The sequence below is a fragment of the Nesoenas mayeri genome, assembly GCF_963082525.1.
Source record: "Nesoenas mayeri genome assembly, chromosome: Z".
NCBI classification, from domain to species: Eukaryota; Metazoa; Chordata; class Aves; order Columbiformes; family Columbidae; genus Nesoenas; species Nesoenas mayeri.
In genome coordinates, this window is record NC_137542.1 from 76,031,929 (window position 1) to 76,052,193 (window position 20,265).

General features: G+C 46.7%; 1 protein-coding gene across 2 annotated transcripts in view; it reads left to right on the forward strand.

The window, feature by feature from the left end:
- Nucleotides 1-20,265, forward strand: part of CTIF (cap binding complex dependent translation initiation factor) — a gene marked incomplete at both ends in the record, with an annotated part of 118,945 nt that overhangs the window by 66,759 nt on the left and 31,921 nt on the right. Inside the window, 2 exons of one of the 2 annotated variants that reach the window (XM_080362906.1) lie at nucleotides 13,746-14,187; nucleotides 15,853-16,182. In XM_080362906.1, the coding sequence (XP_080219032.1) occupies nucleotides 13,746-14,187; nucleotides 15,853-16,182 (772 nt within the window). The remainder of the gene's footprint in view (nucleotides 1-13,745; nucleotides 14,188-15,852; nucleotides 16,183-20,265) is intronic. The other variant, XM_080362907.1, reaches the window with a different exon arrangement.

The following is a 20,265-nucleotide window of genomic DNA, read 5'->3' on the forward strand; positions in this document are numbered from 1 at the left end:
ACAAGACACCATAGAATCGCAGAATGGTTTGGGTTGGAAGGGACGTTCCCAGCTCCCCCAGTGCCCCCCCTGCCATGAGCAGGGACATCTTCACCAGCTCAGGTTGCTCAGAGCCCCGTCCAGCCTGGCCTGGGATGTCTCCAGGGATGGTTCAGCCACCACCTCTCTGGCCAACCTGGGACAGGCTCTCACCACCCTCAGGGACAACAATTCCTTCCTCATGTCCAGCCTGGATCTCCCTCCTTTAGTTTAAACCCATCACCCCTTGTCCTATCACAATAGGCCCTGCTCAAAAGTCTGTCTCCAGATATGCGTACGTATATAACCAATGTAAATACATATATAACCAAGTTATCCCACAATTTTTGTCTTGAAAAATGTTTCTCTCAGCGGGACTTTACCAAAAGAAAACTCCACGTTTGTTCTTACGAGCATTGCATGGGCAAATCGAGAGGTTGGGACGGCAATGACTCTTTGGGCCAGATAGTTTTTGTGCTGTAAAGTTCACTAAGAAAATCTTGACCACCAATCAGGAGTGTGATGTGCAAGGTATTTATCTGAAAACTCTTTACAATGATCTGACAGCCCATATTCATGCAATTTTCACACTGTCTTGAAGGGTTGCACTGTTTCCAGAGCCACTCCCATGCCGATCTACCCATCCACATCCAGCGCGGGGGCTCCTTTCACGAATAAAAATAGTCACAGCAATGGCCTTCACCATGGATTTTAAGATTGCAAGTTATTTTGGTTGAAGGCGAATGTGTTTTATGGCTGACACAAACGTGGCGTTTTTAAGGCTGTGAGATTCTGGAAGAGCCTTGGAAATCTGTTCCCAAAGGTCACGGGGACAAACCGCTCCCGCTGGGCGAGTGAATAGAAATGAGTTCATAATTACAGAGTATAGTAGGGACACGTTTGCTTTTTCACCGTTTTAATTGAGGTTTTTCAGAAAGGAAGAGAACTTAAAACAATACAGCAATGTCTTTTGTTCTTGCAGGGTCATTTGCTGAGAGCTCTGCAGTGAGAGGAGAGGATGTTTATGGAAAAAAAAAGCAACAATATTGAGATGTTATTTTAGTGCCAAAGTGCCGTTCTGAATTGGAACAAAACGAAATGCTTCGGGTGGCCTGGGTGCTTGCTGAGAACTAACACTGAGCTAAACAGTTTGCGGTGCTTTTGGTGAACTCAATAAGTGGTTTTGAAACAGAAGAAAAAGAGAGGAAGGGAAGGAATTGAAACAGTTGAAACACCCTTTTCCTTCTCAATAGGATTTCCAAGTCAAAATAATTAGATTTAACAGCACGTGGGTCTGAAGCCCTGAAGCGCATCTGGAAATCAGGTTTTCATCCTCCTTATGCTCCTGTCTCCTCCGTGTCCCCTTTGGGAGATGATGGGGCTGACTGGAGACTCTTTTTGGGGGCACAGAGGGGACATCCCAAAGCCATGGGGGATGTCACGGGCGTCCCCGCTGAGCCGGAGTCAAGCCGGCCTAACAGTGGCTGTGAAAAGCTGCTGTTCACGAGAGAGTTTTCTCCTGAGAAAACTCCTCAGGACCAAGATTGTAGTTTTTTAAGGACAAAAGTAAGTCTCTGTTTGTGTCCTTGATGAGCAGCAATACGAGCATCTAGTTAAATCGTATTGTAACAATGCAAAAAGCTCTGGAGGCAGCTGAAAGCACATAAGCAGAGGTGCTGTTAAAATAATGGTCGCTGTGTTGCTTCAGATTTAGAAACTTCGAGCCAGTGGTGGAGGACAGGCCGCTTTTTCATTAACAACCGCGCTGAAGGTGCATCTCAGAAAGGAATCATAAAATACCTGGAGTTGGAAGGGTCCCATAAGGATCGAGTCCAACTCCCTGCTCCTCGCAGGACTGCCTAAAACTAAAAGGTAGGACTAAGAAAACTGCGCCAGCTCGAACTGAGCATCCCGGAGAACAAGGTGAAGAGCTCCTTGTTGGACCGATGGTCCTTGACAAGGAGGTTCCTCAAGGATTAAGTGTTCAGATGCAGGAAAGTCCCGAATAAACAGCATTTGCCTGTCCTGAGCGGAGCCAGCAGATGCCGACGAGCAGGACGTCGGCCCAGGGGTTGGTTACAGGCAATTTAGAGACAAATCATTTTGTTTCTTTCGGTTTGTCCACAACATCACTGGGAGTTATTACACTAAATTAATTCTCCGAACTGCAGGTCCCCGGAGGACAATATTGTCTCGGCGGTTTGTTCCTAAAAGGACTCAGCTGAGTGATTGCGTTACTGCGGCTTAATGAATTATCGCACGTGAGCTGGGCGGCCGTAATTGCCTCTGCGTGCAAAGTGCCTTGCGCTGCCACCTATCCACCCAGCTGGGAGATAACGCGTCTTATCTTATGGTTGCCATGCTGTCCTGCATCAACAGAGAGGCGGGATTTTTGCAATTAAATGTGCTGCTGGTGTGCTGGAGCTCATGAGGACGTCAGAATGGGTCAGTGGACACCAGGAGAGGCGTGAGAAGAACAAGGTGTGTGTGTAATGCTGCTTCCCAGCAGTGGTCTCGTCTTCTTCATGGCTGGACTCAATGATCTTAGGGCTCTTTTCCAACTGAAATGATTCTATGATTTTCTAGGAATTAGGGTCGTTAAATCATGGAATATTTTGGGTTGGAAGGGACGTTCCCAGCTCCCCCAGTGCCCCCCTGCCATGACAGGGACATCTTCACCAGCTCAGGTTGCTCAGAGCCCCGTCCAGCCTGGCCTGGGATGTCTCCAGGGATGGTTCATCCACCACCTCTCTGCCCAACCTGGGCCAGGCTCTCACCACCCTCAGGGACAACAATTTCTTCCTCATGTCCAGCCTGAATCTCCCTCCTTTAGTTTAAACCCATCACCCCTTGTCCTGTCACAACAGGCCCTGCTCAAAAGTCTGTCCCCATCTTTCTCACAGGCCCCTTTTAAGTCCGGAAAGGTGCACTAAGGTCTCCCCGGAGCTTCTCTTCTCCAGCTGAACACCCCAACTCTCTCAGCCTGTCCCCCAGCAGAGCTGTTCCAGCCTCGCATCATTTTTGTGACACTTGAGGTACCTTGATCATCTTGGTTGTACTGGTGTTGCTTTGGTAGCTAAAGATGTGTTTTATTGATTTTTACCCAACCTGGCAGGAAAGTCTGCATCGCATGGGCGAGCATAGGGACTTTTGGGTCAGTCAGCTGTCGGAAGAATCACAGGGAAGCAATGAAGAGCTATCCCCAGGGAAGACAACCAGAGATGAAACAACACCATGGTGTTTTGTTGTCTGTCAACCTCCAAGTGCTGTTTTGCAGATGGCTGCTCTCAGCATCTCCCCTTCCCTGCAAGGAAACTGAGGCAAAAAGGAGAAGATGCTGTGGTTGAACTTTTCGCCGCTGCAGACCTTGCAGTGAACCCTTGGCCACCAGATCCTCGTATTTGCGAACCCCGTCACCCATGACTCTGTCCCTCAAGGCTGCTCTTCTAGTGTCACAAAAAAGGACCGTCTACGTGATGCTGTTTCAGACGTCCAGAATTGAGGGAAGGAAATCTAGCGGCAGGTTCCTCTGCGCTAGGAAACCGATCTGTTATTGAAATGGTTTTCTTTTTGGTGGAGCATTTCCGCCCCAGCTCCTCAGTCCTGGAAATGGGTTTATCCATCTACATCGTTGTTTTCCAGCAAGAGTTCATGGAGTTATTGTCAGCAGTGAAATAACTTGGTTTTTTTCTCCTGCTTTCAATCCTCAAATATAAATGTGCCGTTGCTGGTGATCACTTGATATGAGCACTGAGGGCTTTTTGCCACCAGGTTCCTCTCCAAAGTTATCCAGAAGCCAAACTAGGAGGTCAGGGCAAGGAGTCGATGCTTTTGATGGGTAAAACAAGGCTTTGTGACATCCCCTGTGTCACACGAGGTCTTTCTGTGGGACCTGACCCATTCGAAGAAGCCCAGCAGCACTTCAGCGGTGTGACCGTGCCGTTTCATGGGTGACTTCCAGTTTTTGGCCACAGCAGGAGAGCGTTTACCACCCACTCCTTCTCTCTACAAGCCCAAGTTGGGGATATTGGCCCCAAAAACCTGGGAGGGAGCAACATGCTGAAGCTCTGCAGGGCCTCCTGGCATGGTTAGAGTGCAAAGAACTTGCCAGCACGAGTTGTTTGGGCTCTTGTTGCAGAAACAATATTTCTGTCTGACCCCTGTTAGCAACTGATGTTTGCAAAATAAAGAAGTCAAGGCACTGGAAATACTTTCCATTCCCTCTCTTGTCTCAGCCCAAAATATTAGTATTAAAAATATTGCATCTATTATACGCAGCTAATATCTCTGCTGGCATGTAAATCACCCAGGGATTTTTCATCTCCATATTAAAAAAAAAAAGAAGTTAACTACGCTCTATTTTTGGATATTTGTTAACTGTTTTGTTTCCGTTTATTCCTTCTAAAGCCACAGCAGTCTGTCTCCAAGGGACCATCTGTGGGAAAGAAAGTCCCTGGATTGATTCGGAAGGTGCCGGGGTCATTAACAGGCATGAAGGCGCTGAGTATCTGCTCTTTCTCTGATAATGTCTTTATTTAGCGTGACAGCCTCCGGGGCATGAGTGGACAACAGGCTTCTTTATTTCATTTAAACTAACATTGCTCTAGCGGTTCCCAGCATTGTGCAGATGCTGCAGTTCATCCCCATTTCCAATTTAAAGCTGGGGCTGCTGGTCCCCAAAGAACAAGAACCAGGAGCTACGTGGAGATGCAGAAGGTGACCCGGCTCCATGTCTGGGCAGCATGTTCCTCTCCAAAACGGTGAGCCAAAACTCATCTCAGAGAACGTAGACTTTTGGAGTGGATCAGACCCTGGGACGGCTCAGGTTGCATGAAAGAGGAGGAATGAAGTCAACAGAAGACAGGAATGGGGTCAAGAGAGCACAAGTCTTCTTTTGACAGTCGGTCAAGCTTAGGTAAAGATTTGGATTAGGATTGTCGCTTGGATTGCAAGAAGTCAATGTCCAGGTTGATCTACAGTAAATGCTATCCCATAATTTTTTAATAAGTTTATTTAATGTACTTGGTAAAGGCTCCTGACACACATAGATCCAAAGCATCTCTGCTCCATTGGGTTGATGTTTTACCAGATCCTCGCGTCGGAAGTCATTGTTTGTTGTGGATTTTGGGTCAAGCTCATGTGTCTGGACAGCTGTTAGGAGATCCTGTCAAATCTTGCCTTAGCGTCTACAGGAAAAACATTTGTTTCTTCATTAGAAAGCACTGGTATTAATAGGAGATGGAAAAAAAAAAGCCTAGAATGTCTCCTCACTCGCAGGTCAAAGAGTCACAGAGGTCTAAAGGAAGACAGCTGGACCAAAAGGCAGCAGGTGGGGGCTCAAACGTACTATTTAGGATGCGACTTGAGGGACGGGGCCGTGGAGGGACGGTGGTGGGCTCTGTCTGCGCATCTTGGCACGGGTTTAAAGTTTATATCGCACAGAGGATTATCAGATCACAGGATGACTGGTCAGCCTCGGTGTATTTTTAAAGGAGGCAGCCTGGAGTCTGCAGCATGAGCTCTTTTATTGCGAAGTAATAAAAAGATAAATCAATATTCATTCAACTCGCATTCTTACCACTAGTCCAGGATCCTTGTGTCGTTGCACTCAATGGATTTTTGGGGAATATCGTGTATGTGGCTGCATCTTTCAGCTTTAAGCTGTTTCGACTGGGTTCCTTGTCGCTGTATTTTCCTATGGTTTTCATGTAATTTTTGCAATCATGTTTACAGTATGCGAAGAATCCAAAAACATAATTCCAAGCAATGTCGTTTCTGAAGAGAACCAGTTCCAAGCGATTGCTACATGAAATCGCTGCAGTGATTTCTAAACCAGTCTGGGCAATCAGCCTTGAAGTCCAGGGGGTGTCTTCGTAGCTGGTTGCCCGCTCTGTGCAACAAGGACCTCCATTGGACATCCCTGATGGTTTGTGGGAGATCCAGCGAAGCATTCAAGTGGTGAGCTGGTTTGGAGCTATCTCACAGGCCATCTGTACTTGGGACATCTTTCCCAAGCTGGTGTTGCAAAGCAGCTACTTAAATTTCTCCTGAAGCTTCATTTCCATGAAGCTTAGAAGAAAATTGCTGACTCAGGCAGCCTGTGCGACCAGGCGTTGCAGAATGTGAGGGCTTCTGGTGGACTTTAGCAGTAGACAAGTTTGCTCTTCATTGCTTTGCTGAGTCTGCTCTGGTGGACTTTGTGTCCTATCATAGAATCATGGAATAGTTTGTGTTGAAGGGACCTTCAGAGTGCATCCAGTGCCCCCCCTGCCATGAGCAGGGACATCTTCACCAGCTCAGGTTGCTCAGAGCCCCGTCCAGCCTGGCCTGGGGTGTCTCCAGGGATGGTTCATCCAACACCTCTCTGGCCAACTTGGGCAAGGCTCTCGCCACCCTTGGCATAAAAATTAATCCTACTCTTTTGGTTTATACTGAGTCTAGTTATGTTGTAAAGGCCACACAAAATCATCTCTAGCACACAAAGACAGACATGATGTCCAGGGCCAAGGGAGGGTTGTCTTCAGCAGCTGTACCCCAGGATCAAGGATGTGACAAGAGAGGTTGTTCCCGGCTTATCTGAAGGTTTCATAACACTTTTCCCAGCAGCAAGATGCTGTGAACTCATCAAAAACATCTCTACCCTCATAGTGTTGCTTTTGTTGGCTGCGCTTGTCTTCTAGAGTTCACGGTATGCTTTGAAGGATGCGGATGTGTAAGACCTAAAGCATACGTTACATCTCAGCTGTTCAAAGGTGATTTTAGATCCCGATCCACCACCGTTTTGACAGGTGGATTTTCTACACTTCCAAAATGTCATGCCCATCCAGACACGATCACATCCAGTGATCGTGACAGACTTTAATCCTGGTGACAGAAAAGCATAAAAGAAGTGTGAGTAATTTCATTTTTGTTTTCAGGAGTGAACATGACATTTTGTTCCCGTCTCATCTGAGAAAAATGCAAACAAAAATGAAACTGGAGCCAAACGAAACCAGTTTGAGAGAGAAAGCCAAAGGGAAAACACACAGAAGTCCTGTGTTCTTCATCCTTGGAGCGGGTGGTTGTTGCTTTCTGGGGGGTTTTGAGGTTTTCGATTAAATTGTGTGGAACCGTCAAGCTTATTTGAGTATTTCCCACTCTTAGTCATGGCAAGGATAGAAAAAAGCTGTGGCTGGGCGGTCGTGCTCCCTACAAAACTGAGTTATCATTATATATGCACATAAGACATGAGAGTGTCTTTGATGGACATGGGCTTGGTGAAGAGCACTTTGAGGGGAAGTCAAGCCTCTAGAATTGAAATTCAGACCTTCCCTTCTATATATTAGTAGCAATATTCCCATTGACCTCCCAGGGCAGAATTAGACCTCTGGGACCAGTTTTAGATGCTATAAAATTCCACCAGCTCCTAACCGGGATCCTTCAGGCCCTCCAGTTTGGACCACCATGTCCCTTAGGTGCCCAAAGCCAATGACGATGGGTGATGTTGACTTTGAGCAGTAGGTCGTTGAGCAACCTGGTGTAGCAGAAGGTGTCCCTGCCCGTGACAGGGTGTTTGGAACCAGATGATCTTCAAGGTCCCTTCCAACCCAAACCATTTGATGCCCCAACCCCTCCAGCAACATCAGATTGGGATTGCCTATCGTGTTATTTATGGAGTTGTATCACACAAGGGGAAGCAGCTGGTCTGGCTGGAATATTCTTAATTCAGAAAGGCTGTGCCTGGAGAAATCAGTTCATTTAGGGGACGTTTCAGAGGACTTGACTTCTTCTTGCCCTTTCCCTCTTCATGCTGAGTATTCTGGGCAGCTTGCTAGCACAGCCGTGAAGAACCCAGTCACTATCGATCTCTGTGAATTTGACTCTTTCAGTAGTGACTCTGAAGAGTTTTATTTAATTTCTCTCCCTCGCGATGGAAAATCACTATGAGATTTTCAAAAAGAAGATGGGGAGAGGTGGCCCACAGATCCAGTCCCACCAGTCCTGTGTTGGCAGGTGCAGTTGTTTTGTCCCTTAGGGATGCTCTGGTCCTCAGCTTTGAGGGGCGTCATGGGGAACTGAGATCTGGGATCTTCATGGCGTAGAAGGTCCCACAGAATCCACTCCTGCAACAGATCCTAATCTATCCCTTGTAACGGTAATTGCTAATTAATTGCAGTCATAGTAATATCAAAGTCAATGGTTAGATACTCGTGAGATTTAGCATCATATTCCTGGGCCTGATCTTGGCAAAGAGATGAGATCCTGCCTTGGCAGAAGAAACTTTCTGTCTGCAACATGCAGTGAGGGATGTTTTTGTTCAAGCACCAGAAGGATGAAGGAGATGTGGAAGGTTTGACCTTAGCCATGGCACTGCTCTTCGTTCTCAACATCTTGCCCAAGTGGCTGCGAGTCCATATTAGCTGCTCATTGCTGGGTCGCCCTGACCATGTCCACCAGGTGTGACAAATGTGATGAGAGCGGCTGAGGGACCTGGGGGGTTCAACTGGAGAACAGGAGCTGAGGGGACACAGGGACACACAGAAACGGCCTCAAGTTGCACCAGGGGAGGTTGAGGTTGAATCTGGGGAAGAATTTCTTCCCCAAAGGGCTGTGGGGCATTGGAACAGGCTGCCCAGGGCAGTGCTGGAGTCACCATGCCTGGAGAGGTTTAAAAGATGTATGGATGAGGTTCTCAGGGACATGGGTTAGTGCTAGAGTTAGGTTATGGTTGGACCTGGTGATCTTGAGGGTCTTCTGCAACCAAAATGATTCTATGCCAAAGGAGACCCTGGGGTTTGCTACCTACAGGTGGGCACAGAAGGACCACCAGCAGGAACAAGTCCTGCCTCGTTTCTGCTTATCTCCTTGTGATTTACCATCACCAGTAAAAGGACCAAAGCTGGTGCATCTTTCTTCATCTTCAGCTGATCCTGCTGCAGAGGAGGGATGAGAAAATGATGGCAAAGCTCCTGCTCGTAGCACAGTAGTTCTAAAATAACCTTGTTCCTGTTCGTCATGTCCCTTCCAGACCAGTATCCCTCAGGTTACTGGGCAGTGGTGGAGTCACCATCCCTGGTGGAGTTGAGCAGATGCAGAGATGAGGTTCTCAGGGACATGGGGTAGTGCCTGGGGTCGATTAATGGTTGGACTTGATGACCTTGAGGGTCTCTTCCAACCAAAATGATTCTATGATCTCTCCCTTGTGAGGAGCTTAGTGTTCCCCAGCGGGTTTGTCCCATGGAAGAGTAGCCTAGGATTGAGGACAAGCGTGGTGCTCACCAGGTTCTTCAAAAACAAGAGTCACAGGTAGGATCTCGATCCATTTGGGATGAGATCTCCATCCATTTGGCCACATTGGCTGCTCTGCACCACAGGGTAAATATTTCCGAGTGCTCTTAGAGATGTAGCTCCTCAACTCTCCGTATTTACAGGAATTGCCTGACCTGGTCTCCATGCAACCACCAGCAGAATGCCACCCACATTCTCCTCCGGCTCTCCACGTGCCAGACAAACGGGGGCTCTCTGAGGACTTGTCTCACTCTGAGGGGCGATACGAACAGGGCTGATGGGACGGAGCAACTGTGTTTTAGACCACAGCTGTCCACGTGTCTGGAGTTATTTTCCCCAGCCTTGTCCTTCCAGCCCTTTTCCTTGGGAGTGAGCGGTGGAGTGAAAACCTGCAGGAATCCCGTATTTCTGAGCACGTAGGCTGGTAATCGCCAAGACAGCTGAAGCCTCAGATTTGTTTGCGTAGGCTCCTCTAGCAGAGCAGACATTTGTCAGATCTAAATTCTGTTGAAAGGTATCTCGTTCAGTTAATTAAATTTTAAAAAATGATGGTGGAGAAACCATAGCACGAACGATACCATCCTATTTCCAGCTTGGCGACCCCGGCTGTCTCCCCTTGGATTTGAGTTCTGCAGTTTCTTTGTCTCTTTTAAGTTGCCACATTGACCGATGGCCAAACCCTGATCCCGCTGAACTCAGGGGGAGTTTTGAGCTGAAGCAGAATTTGGCCTTTGAAGTAAAAATAGTTATTTAATGTTAAATAGAGGCAAGAGGTAAGAAACTGGTGTGTCCTCCAGATACTTGTAACTGAAGCAGCATTGTCCAAAAGACATTGTGTCCTCACAGAGAGAGACAGAAGAAGGATTTCCCGGTAGCAGCGGCGTTTTTGGGGCGTGAATTATTCCTTTTCTCAGGGATGTTGCGATGTGATTCCTCCCTTCAGAATCACAAGCCTAAAGCACTGGAAGTGGGAAGAGCCTTTGGGTTCCTCCATGGTCTGGTTCCCTCAGCTTAAGGTCACCACAAGCCACCATCTCGGTTCTCCTGCCCTTGAGCGAGCACAGGGTGATTTCCATGATCTCAACCTGCCTGTGATGGGGTGTCCTGGTCCCCATCTTGCCCTTCCTGGGACTCTCCATGTCCCCAACACCTCGATCACACCAGAGAGCAAGGATGGCTCATCCCAACCTCTCAAGCTTTGCAGTCAAAAAAAGTTTTAAGATCTGGGCCTTGTTTTCCCTACTTCGGCTCTTTTTTGCTGCGGAGTCCTATTTCTTCTTGGCTTTTCTTCTTCACCAGGGTGTTGAGAAGATAAAAGCACACGACGAGTCGTTGCCTGAATGCTGGATGATCCCCTAGACCCCTGCCTGCTGCCAAGTCACGGACCTTGCTTCTTGTTTGCCGTTCTCCTTCCTTTGCCTTTTATTTCTTCCAATTTAATTTCTTTTTCCCCTAACTTGTTTAACTCTGGTGTTTTCCGTCCTGTGGTTAGTGACTGTAGATCTTCAGTCTGTGTTTGCTCTGCCCCTTGCCGTGGGGATCTTGCTTTATAGTTTGTCCCATAGGGAGACAGAGCTGCTCGTCCTCTCCCTGTCCTATTGCAAAAGCCCCAAACCGAACAATCTCCCACATTCCACATTGGCTTAAATGGGTTTTTTTAAATCTTAAACCTATTTTTGTTTTCCTTTCACAGCCCTTAAACAGAAAAGCTTTGGTTTATAACATCATTATGTCTTTAGGAAAAGAATGTCTCTGCTTGCATTTCTTGCGGGAATTTACAGCAGTGGCTGATTCCCAGCTCATTTCCACACGTTTTCCTTTACCTCTGCTTAAATTAAAGCTGTGTCTGTGTCCAAATTTTGTCATTTCTGTGCAATATTTGCAACTTAAATACAGTAGCAGCCTGTCTGGCTTATAACTCAAGACTGAAAGTGCACCCAAACGGTTAAATTCAGATATTTGAGAGAAGAGCAAAACCACATAAAGCAAACGCTGAATTATGTCAGCAAAGCCTCTTGCACACTTCAACATGTGAGGACTTAGTACTAGATAAGGGTTTTAACTAACTTTTATTTTGACATTCCCCTTTTAATAAGCATTGCTCTCTACAAAGCTATTTATGAGAGGAAACAAAGAAACGCCAGGAAAACTTGATGCGGAGAATCTGTACTCATAAAATGCTTGTAAGCTCCAGAAAACAGGAAAGCTTCCCCCATCCCCTCCTATTTTTCTTTATTTTTTTAATTCCCTGCCATTCAGCTTGCAAAAAAAAAATACATGTTGAATGTCTCAGAAAACCGGATCTGGTGGTCTGAGACTAAACACAAATTCCTTCCACTTCCCACCACGAACAAGCCTCTTCGTCCCATGTTCGCCAAACACGAGCCTTCACTCTTTATGGTTGAGAGCCAGTTGGCCTCGGAAAATAGGTTTTTAACTCCTGGAGATGCCAAGGAATACAGATTTGGTGGGCAGATGGCTTTGGCAGGCAGGGCTGGAGACTGTTTAGCCGCTGACCATTGAAATGTATTTGTGAATGGCCACTTCCTTCGTCCAAATGTATTTAGCCGAGCCATGTGGATGATGAAAATAAAATTAATCGCTATGCGGCGAGTTTAAAATAAACGCTGCTATTTATCGGGACGGAAGGAAGGGTTTGGGGTAAGGGATGAGGCTGAGCAGGGGGATTATAATGAATGTGGACCAGTGTGGTCACCGGTCTCCCAGTTTCAGGGGATGATGCTGGGGAGATGTCCCTTGTGAACCTCCAGCATTGCTCCAGCGGCCGTGGAAGGAGCCAGGTATTAAAGCATCTCACGTGCTCTCAGAGCCTGTATCGAGTGTTAAACTGGCAGTGATCAGGCAAGGAGCTGCTGTCATGCTCAGGACAAATCCTGCAGAGTCCCAGGCCAAGGCTGAGACCATTTACATTTTAACTGCATCCTTGATGATCATAGGATCATGGAATCACAGGGTGGTTTGGGTTGGATGGGACGTTCCCAGCTCCCCCAGTGCCCCCCCTGCCATGAGCAGGGACATCTTCACCAGCTCAGGTTGCTCAGAGCCCCGTCCAGCCTGGCCTGGGATGTCTCCAGGGATGGTTCATCCACCACCTCTCTGGCCAACCTGGGACAGGCTCTCACCACCCTCAGGGACAACAATTCCTTCCTCATGTCCAGCTGAATCTTCCTCCTTTAGTTTAAAACCATCACCCCTTGTCCTATGGCAACAGGCCCTGCTCAAAAGTCTGTCCCCATCTTTCTCACAGGCCCCTTTTAAGTCTGGAAAGGTTCAATAAGGTCTTCCCGGAGCTTCTCTTCTCCAGCTGAACACCCCACTATGATGGCTCAGCCTTCCCCTCTGCGGACAGCCACACTGCAGCCCAGCTGGAAATCTGAAATGTCCAAGGCTACCAAAGTGTTTAGTCCATTCAACCAGTGTTGTTTTGGGGACTTGCCATCTTGACTGCCGGTGACAGCCAGCATGCAGAGGCCTGCTCGCCCCTTCTGAGCTGCTGTAGTGTCTTGATCAAACCATTTGTGGGCAGTTCCTCCTCTTTTTGCCTGTTGAATTTCTGTGTTACCTGCCTGGAGCTGCGTTTATCCAGCTTCCTATCTGGAGATAACGGTCCTGGCTCCCTGTGCCACCGGATCAAAGTATGGTGCTCAGCTTCTTCATAGAATCATAGAATCATTATGGTTGGAAGAGACCTTTAAGATCATTGAGTCCAACCATAACCTAAATGTAACACTAACCCATGTCCCTAAGAATCTCATCTATATGTCTTTTAAACCCCTTCAGGGATGGTGACTCCACCACTTCACCTATGTACGTGTCCTCTCCATGAGCGACATGTAGAAAGAAAGGCCAAACAAAACCATTTTGTGTGGGCATCTCTTTTACTCAGTAATTTGCTTTTTAGCTTTGTGGTCTTTTTCCACTTACAAATTCCTGATATGCGTAAAATGTTGCACAGCAAACCAACACAGCAGCGCGCCGTGCTGGGACAGCGCAGGTGGCCAACAAGAGGAGCAAGCGGTGCTGCAGGCCAAGTGTATCAGGACCTCCTTAGTTCTTCAGCAAAAAATATCTCCTGATACTTCTTTCCTGCCTGACTTCTTGCTGCTGAGCTGGGACTAACCAGGTCTTCCCTGGTTTAGTGCGAAAGCAACACAGAAAACACAAGCAATCTGGGTTTTCTGAGGTTTTTCTGGGGAACCAGATGGTGTCTAGCTGTTCATGGAAACTTTCAGCTGAAATATGAAATAGTGAAAGATATTTAGAGGCATGACTTGGTACCAGGTTGTGTTAGATCCCAAGAAATTGTCCTCTCTTTTGTGACAGGGACACTCACAGAGCTCACCCACCAAGGGCCGAGCTGTTTGGTGGGATAGAAGATGTGTTGACCAAGCAGGACCATGAAGGAAAGGGTGTACTAATGCCTTCCTTTGTCTTTCCAGGAGACAGCAGCGACTTCCCAGTGGGAACAAGCCTCAGCAACACGCAGATCATCAACAAGGTGGCACCAAACACAGCAGGGACCACCAGAAACTCTACCAAGGAGGCCAGGCCCCTCACTCCTCGGGCAGGACGGGCCACCACGGCTACAGCCAGAACCGGAGATGGCACCACAACCAGAAGCACTCGCCCAATGACAAAGAAACGCACAGAAATGCCAAAGAGACTGAGAATTTGAAAATCGAGGACGCCTCCGTCTGCACGGTGCACATTCCGGTGGAGACGCACCGAGGCCCGGAGGCCGTGGAGAAGCCGTCCCAGCAGTTCGTCCAGGAGTCGGAGACCAAGCGGAAAGACAGTGTTCACGAGCGCATTGGGGAAAGACCCAAAATCAATTTGCTTCAGTCTTCCAAAGACAGGCTGCGGAGGAGGCTAAAAGAAAAGGTATTAATTCTTAGGGAAACGTTGAGTTTCCCGTTTTCCAAGAGTCTGGCTCTTGGCCATTCTCCATATAAAGGGTGGGGTGGGGTCAAGGGACATTTCCATGAATGCACGCAACTTATCTTAATCTCCCATTGTCAACACTTCTCTTGAAGTCTCTTCATGCTTCTTCAGGAAGCCTTTTATTGACATGATGCTAAGGCTCTTAGCTTGAATTCTTGGTTGAGGTTGCTACCAGCTTGAGTTCTCCAGGAAGGACCAAGTGCTCCTTCCCTGACTGCCTCTTGTTCTGCAGAGCTCACCCGCTTTGCAAAGAGGTCTGAAAAAGGCAACTTGTCTCTCTGCAATCATGGAGCTAAATCCCAAGCTTCAGCTTTTGAGTGCTGAATAGCTGGAGTCAGCTACTTAAAAGTTGATATCGATTAATCTTGGTGATGAATTGTAACGCCCTTATCTTTCCCGCTTCCTTCCAACGACCCAACAATAACAAAACTATTGCACGCAAGTGCCGGAGGAGAAATCCTTTTTGGAAACAATATTCAGCCTCAGATTTTTGAGGAATTCGGAGATGGTATCTCCATTTTGCCCTCCGTGAAACTCAGATTCTTTCTTTTGTCAGACTGGAAAATGCATCCAAGTGGGTATCTCCAATGAGATTTCCAAAATGTGTAGTAAAAATAACCTGAACATATACAATTCCATGGGAGTGCGTGTTGGAAATGTATACCTTTGGCTGCATGTGCATTTACTATTTATGTATGGGGCATGGGGGGGAGGAAGAGATTTTGCTAGTTATTTTTATGGTATTTATAACAATGGGAGTACAGCAGAGACTTTCAGAGTATTAATTTTAATGCTCTCCGTGTGGCTTTAAAGTCTTACAAGAGACACATCACATAAGCACCCACTCTTAGATGGGTGTAGTCAACACAACTGGGTCTCCAGGTGGGATTTTTGGACACCTCCAACTACCAATTGGGATGGCCCGAAAAATTGCTGCAGGTTTGTCTTGTGTGGCACATTTTGAGACGGAACTAGAGAAGAAGGGAGCAGAGTATCACAAGCAGGATGCACATCTTATGCAGGCGGAAAAGGATAAATGTGTAATTAAGTGTCAAAAAGAAGCAATAAATTCTGTGGCAGTGACATGAAAGAAGTGTAATGGTCAAGAGATAGAAAAACTAGGATTTTGTCTAACACTGGGATCATGTGACATCTTCGATCTCAATTCAGATCATTAAATATAAATGTAAAAGTAGATTTTTTTTTGTCGAATTGTTATCTGAGCATTTTGCAAACATCAGTGGGCTTTCAAAATAGAGGCAAAATAAAAAATGCATTATCACTGTATCACAGACACCCCCAGAAACTAAGATTGACAAGGTGTAGAAGGCAGTCAGGGATGGTCAGACCTTGCTCAGGGCCTTGGAGAACATAATCTCCTGGAGCCAAGGGGGAGGACTTTGGGATTGCATGCTGTGGGAAATGGGGAAAAAGAACATTTCTGGGGCAGAACTTGTGGCTTTCAATGCTGACATGACACCGTGGTGCCTCTAAAAGATGCTTTGTTTTTTCTGTGTCTGTTTATATGTATCCCAAACCCCTTTCCCCCTCTGCTGTTTGTGGAAGGACAAGGGCTGATATATCTGTTTTTTCCTTGTGTAACAGACGCCTTGTCTTTCCCTTTTCACGGACCAGGACGAAGTCACGGTGGAAACCACCAATCCCGAAAAGAACAAAATGGACAAATTAATTGAAATCCTCAACAGCATGAGGAACAACAGCAGCGACGTTGACTCCAAGCTCACCACCTTCATGGAGGAAGCCCAGAACTCCACCAACTCTGAGGAGATGCTGGGGGAGATAGTCAAGACCATCTACCAGAAAGCGGTGACGGACCGCAGCTTTGCATCCACAGCAGCCAAGCTCTGTGACAAAATGGCCCTTTTCATGGTGGAAGGAACCAAATTCCGGAGCCTGCTCCTCAACATGTTGCAGGTAACGAGATAAAATTAGTTGGTTAGATGCCTGCAGCTTCACCACTCGTGGTCTTACCATGCATTTGTTCAGGAGCTCGAGCTGTTACCAGGTTCCTTTTGAACCCCATTGATGAGAGGAGGACAGAAGCGTACTTGTGATTTTGTCCTTGATCATTACTATAGGTAACGTGACACTGAGGGCATTGTCAAGTTGCTCTTCATTCCTATATTATGAGCTTTATGTGGAATTACAGAATCAAAGAGTCATTTTGGTTGGAAGAGAACCTAAAGGTCGTGAAGTCCAACCATTAAGCCAACACTGGCACTAACCCATGTCCCTGAGAACCCCATCTATGCATCTTTTAAACCCTTCGAGGGATGGTGGCTCCACTGCTTCCCAGAGCAGCCTGTTCCACTGCTTCACAACCCATTCCATGAAGAATTTTTTCCTAGTTATGGTATTTTTTCCTAATTATTGTATCTCACAGCAGGGCCCTTCTGTGAAATGATTAGTTTGCTTGCGGCCGCATCCCCATGGTGTAAAGAGAAGTGAATTTGGAGGGTCTTACAGTGGAGGGTCATACAGTGGAAGGTCTCTGCCACTCTTTTTGTTCTAAAGACCGTCTCAGCACCAGAGATACCAAGTCATGGTCCTTGAGTAGGCTGTTGGTTGCCTCACCTGGCCGATGGGATCATTCCTGGTTTGGTTCATTTGTGCATTGGCTGATTCTTTTGGTTGACTTGTTTGTTGGTATATGCAGTGCTGCTTGATTGTCGTGCTCCAAAACCATCAGTGACAGCAAAATGCGCGGGGCACGTGTCATCGGTGGTGCATACAAAGCTCACGATTCACTTCTCTGTTCTCCACACACGTTTGGTTCCCAACATCTCTCCAGTTTTTAACACATCTTGTCCTTCTTGCTCTTGTTGAAGATCATCCCTTGGATGCTGAGCTTGGCTGCCTGTACCTTGTGCGGGCTGAGTTGGCTTTTGAGCAGCTCGGGAAGCAGGGAAATAACGAGCAAATTAAAATAATGAAAATCAATATTTAGTGTAATCTAAGGTAATCCTGCAAAGTCACTGCTCTGGTTTTGCTTCTGTCGTCTCTCCAGGCATGTATCAAACCCAACATCTCTCCCTGGAAAGCCCTTGAGTGCAACACACATCTGCCTGTTGCGTGTACCAGGTGGTGAGAGCACCACAGGGGAAAAGGACCTGAGGGTCCTGGGGACAGCAGGGCGACCATGAGCCAGCACTGGGCCCTTGTGGCCAGGAAGCCAACGGTACCTGGGGTGGGTTAGAAGGGGATGGTCAGTAGGTCCGAGAGGTTCTCCTGCCCCTCTGCTCTGCCCTGTGGAGACCACACCTGGAATCTTGTGTCCAGCTGTGGCCCCTCAGCTCCAGCAGGACAGGGAACTGCTGGAGAGAGTCCAGCGCAGCCACCAAGATGCTGCAGGGAGTGGAGCATCTCCCGTGTGAGGAAAGGCTGAGGGAGCTGGGGCTCTGGAGCTGGACAAGAGGACACTGAGGGGGGACTCATTCCTGGAGATCAATGTGGAAAGGGGGAGTGTCAGGAGGATGGAGCCAGGCTCTTCTGGGTGACGACCAGTGACAGGACAAGGGGTAATGGGTGCAAACTGGAACACAGGAGGTTCCACCTAAATATGAGAAGAAACTTGTTCCCGGTGAGGGTGGCAGAGCCTGGCCCAGGCTGCCCAGGGGGTTGTGGAGTCTCCTTCTGTGCAGACATTCCAACCCGCCTGGACACCTTCCTGTGTAACCTCATCTGGGTGTTCCTGCTCCATGGGGGGATTGCACTGGATGAGCTTTCCAGGGCCCTTCGACCCCTGACGTTCTGGGATTCTGGGATTTTTTCCTGATTGGTTGATTTATTTATTTCCAAAGCTGTTCTAAAGCAGGAGGCTGTAAATCATGGTTAGCTTCAGTCCCAGACTTAGCAGCAAAGGGCCGGATGAGGCTTTACCCCATCCAAGCATCCCACTCCTCCCATGCCAGGTCACTCTTGTGTCTTCCCTCATTGGGCTGAACAATGCTAAGAAATGAAAAATAAAGTCTGGGAACAATAGGAGCAAAAAGAATTGCAGATGATGACCGTCCGTCTGGATTAGGAAGGACTCTTCCAACTTGTCTTGCTCCAGCATTTCCACCCCTACCGACAGACCCAGTAAACTGATTTGTACTAAAATGTCAGCAGTAATAACTGGCTTCATGTTCAGCTCTTCAGAGCATGAATGTAGGATAAATTTTAATAATACATCTCAGATCTCCAGAGAGTCACAAAGTGCTTCCCAGGAGCATGTGGTACGACGCGCGTTGTGAAAAACAAGGAAGACATGCAACATAAAGGGTGAGTGGGGTGCGCGGGTGACTGATTTCACCTGTGAGAGCATCGAAAGATATGGAAAAAGGGATTTACTCAGCCTCAAACGTGGCTTGATGGGGAGAAAGGTGACAGATCGCTACAGGTCAAAAGCCAAGTGCTATGTGAAATTAAATAATTTAACATTTCCTTTCTGATAGTAGAGGATTTTATCTTTCTCCAAGCACGGTTTCGTTTTCCAGGCACAGTAATTGAACACAGGCACACAGATTTGTAAAATACTTAAATCAGCCCAAGACTGAGATTTTTTTGTGATGTTTTTAGGCTCGATAGCCCTGGCTGGGGACAGATCCAGGTCAGAAGCACAAAGACTCGTTGCAGCTGCCTTGATGTGAAATAAGGGGCTTGATGGTATCGATATATTATCAATATCGATATGATATATTGGATGATAAATGGATATTATTGAATAATACTGCTATCATATTAATATAATGGTAACATATTGATATATTATCAATATCGATATGATATATTGGAAAATACATGGATATTATGGAATAATACAGATATCATATTAATATAATGATAACATATTGATATATTATCAATATCGATATGATATATTGGAAAATACATGGATATTATGGAATAATACTGCTATCATATTAGTATCATGATAACATTGATGTATTATCAAATCAATGTAATATATTGGATAATATATGGATATTACGGAATAATACCACTATCATATTAATATAATATCAAATTGATATCTTAATGTATCTATATAGTTCATGATACAATGTTGATACAGCAATATCAATATGATGTATTGGTATATATACCAATATCAGTATAATATATCTATTCATAGTTGGTGGTATAACATTACCCAGTACTGGCCCCTCCACAATCAGTTGTGTTCCATCAACCATCTGCAGATAATTTACCTTTAATTAAACAAAACATTTTAAAAAAATATTTTAAATTAATTTAAATTAAGTTAAAAAATAAAAACAATTTTTAAAAAACCCTTTAATAAAACGCTTACTCCGGAGCTGGATTTATGTCTCTCTAGCACCTTTCAGACTAATCTGATCCCCGGACGTAAGGAGCTCGACCCGCCGGGCACTGGCGAGCTGGGGAATTACTCTGCCGGGGTGTGATAAATCGGGATCAACGTGATCCCCCCCCGAACTGCTGGCGCCTGGGGCCACATTGCTCCCCCCCATCTGCTCCCGGCAGATGCTTCTGTTTTGTAGGGGCTTGTTTGTCCCTTTCTCTTGGGACTGTGGTGGCAACAGCTCAGCCCCACCGGAGGATCTCATAAATTAATATTTTATTTTTATTATTATTATTATTGAGCCACCCTCCCAGCATCCCGGTCCCTATAACCAGCATCCCTGTGCCCCACTGGGGCTTAAAACAAGCAGAAAGGTGGATTCTTTTCCCCACAAAACAGGCAATAAACCTAATAAATTGCTATTTTAACCTGGCCCTTCTTACACTTTCAGCTGTTGACAAGGTGCTCAGGGGCTGCATATGTTCACGGCTTATCTCAGGGAACTTGTTTTGATCCTAAAAACAGATGCAGGCGCTGCAGGAATGCTGTCCCGTCATCTCCCTCCTCTAAAGAGCATCCCCCCAACTGCCGCCGCAACACTTTGGGGCTCTAAGGGGGATCCATCAGGAAAACTCTGGTTTGAATTTATCCCTCACTCTGTGTTTTGATCCCAAAACTTGGCTGAGTCTTGA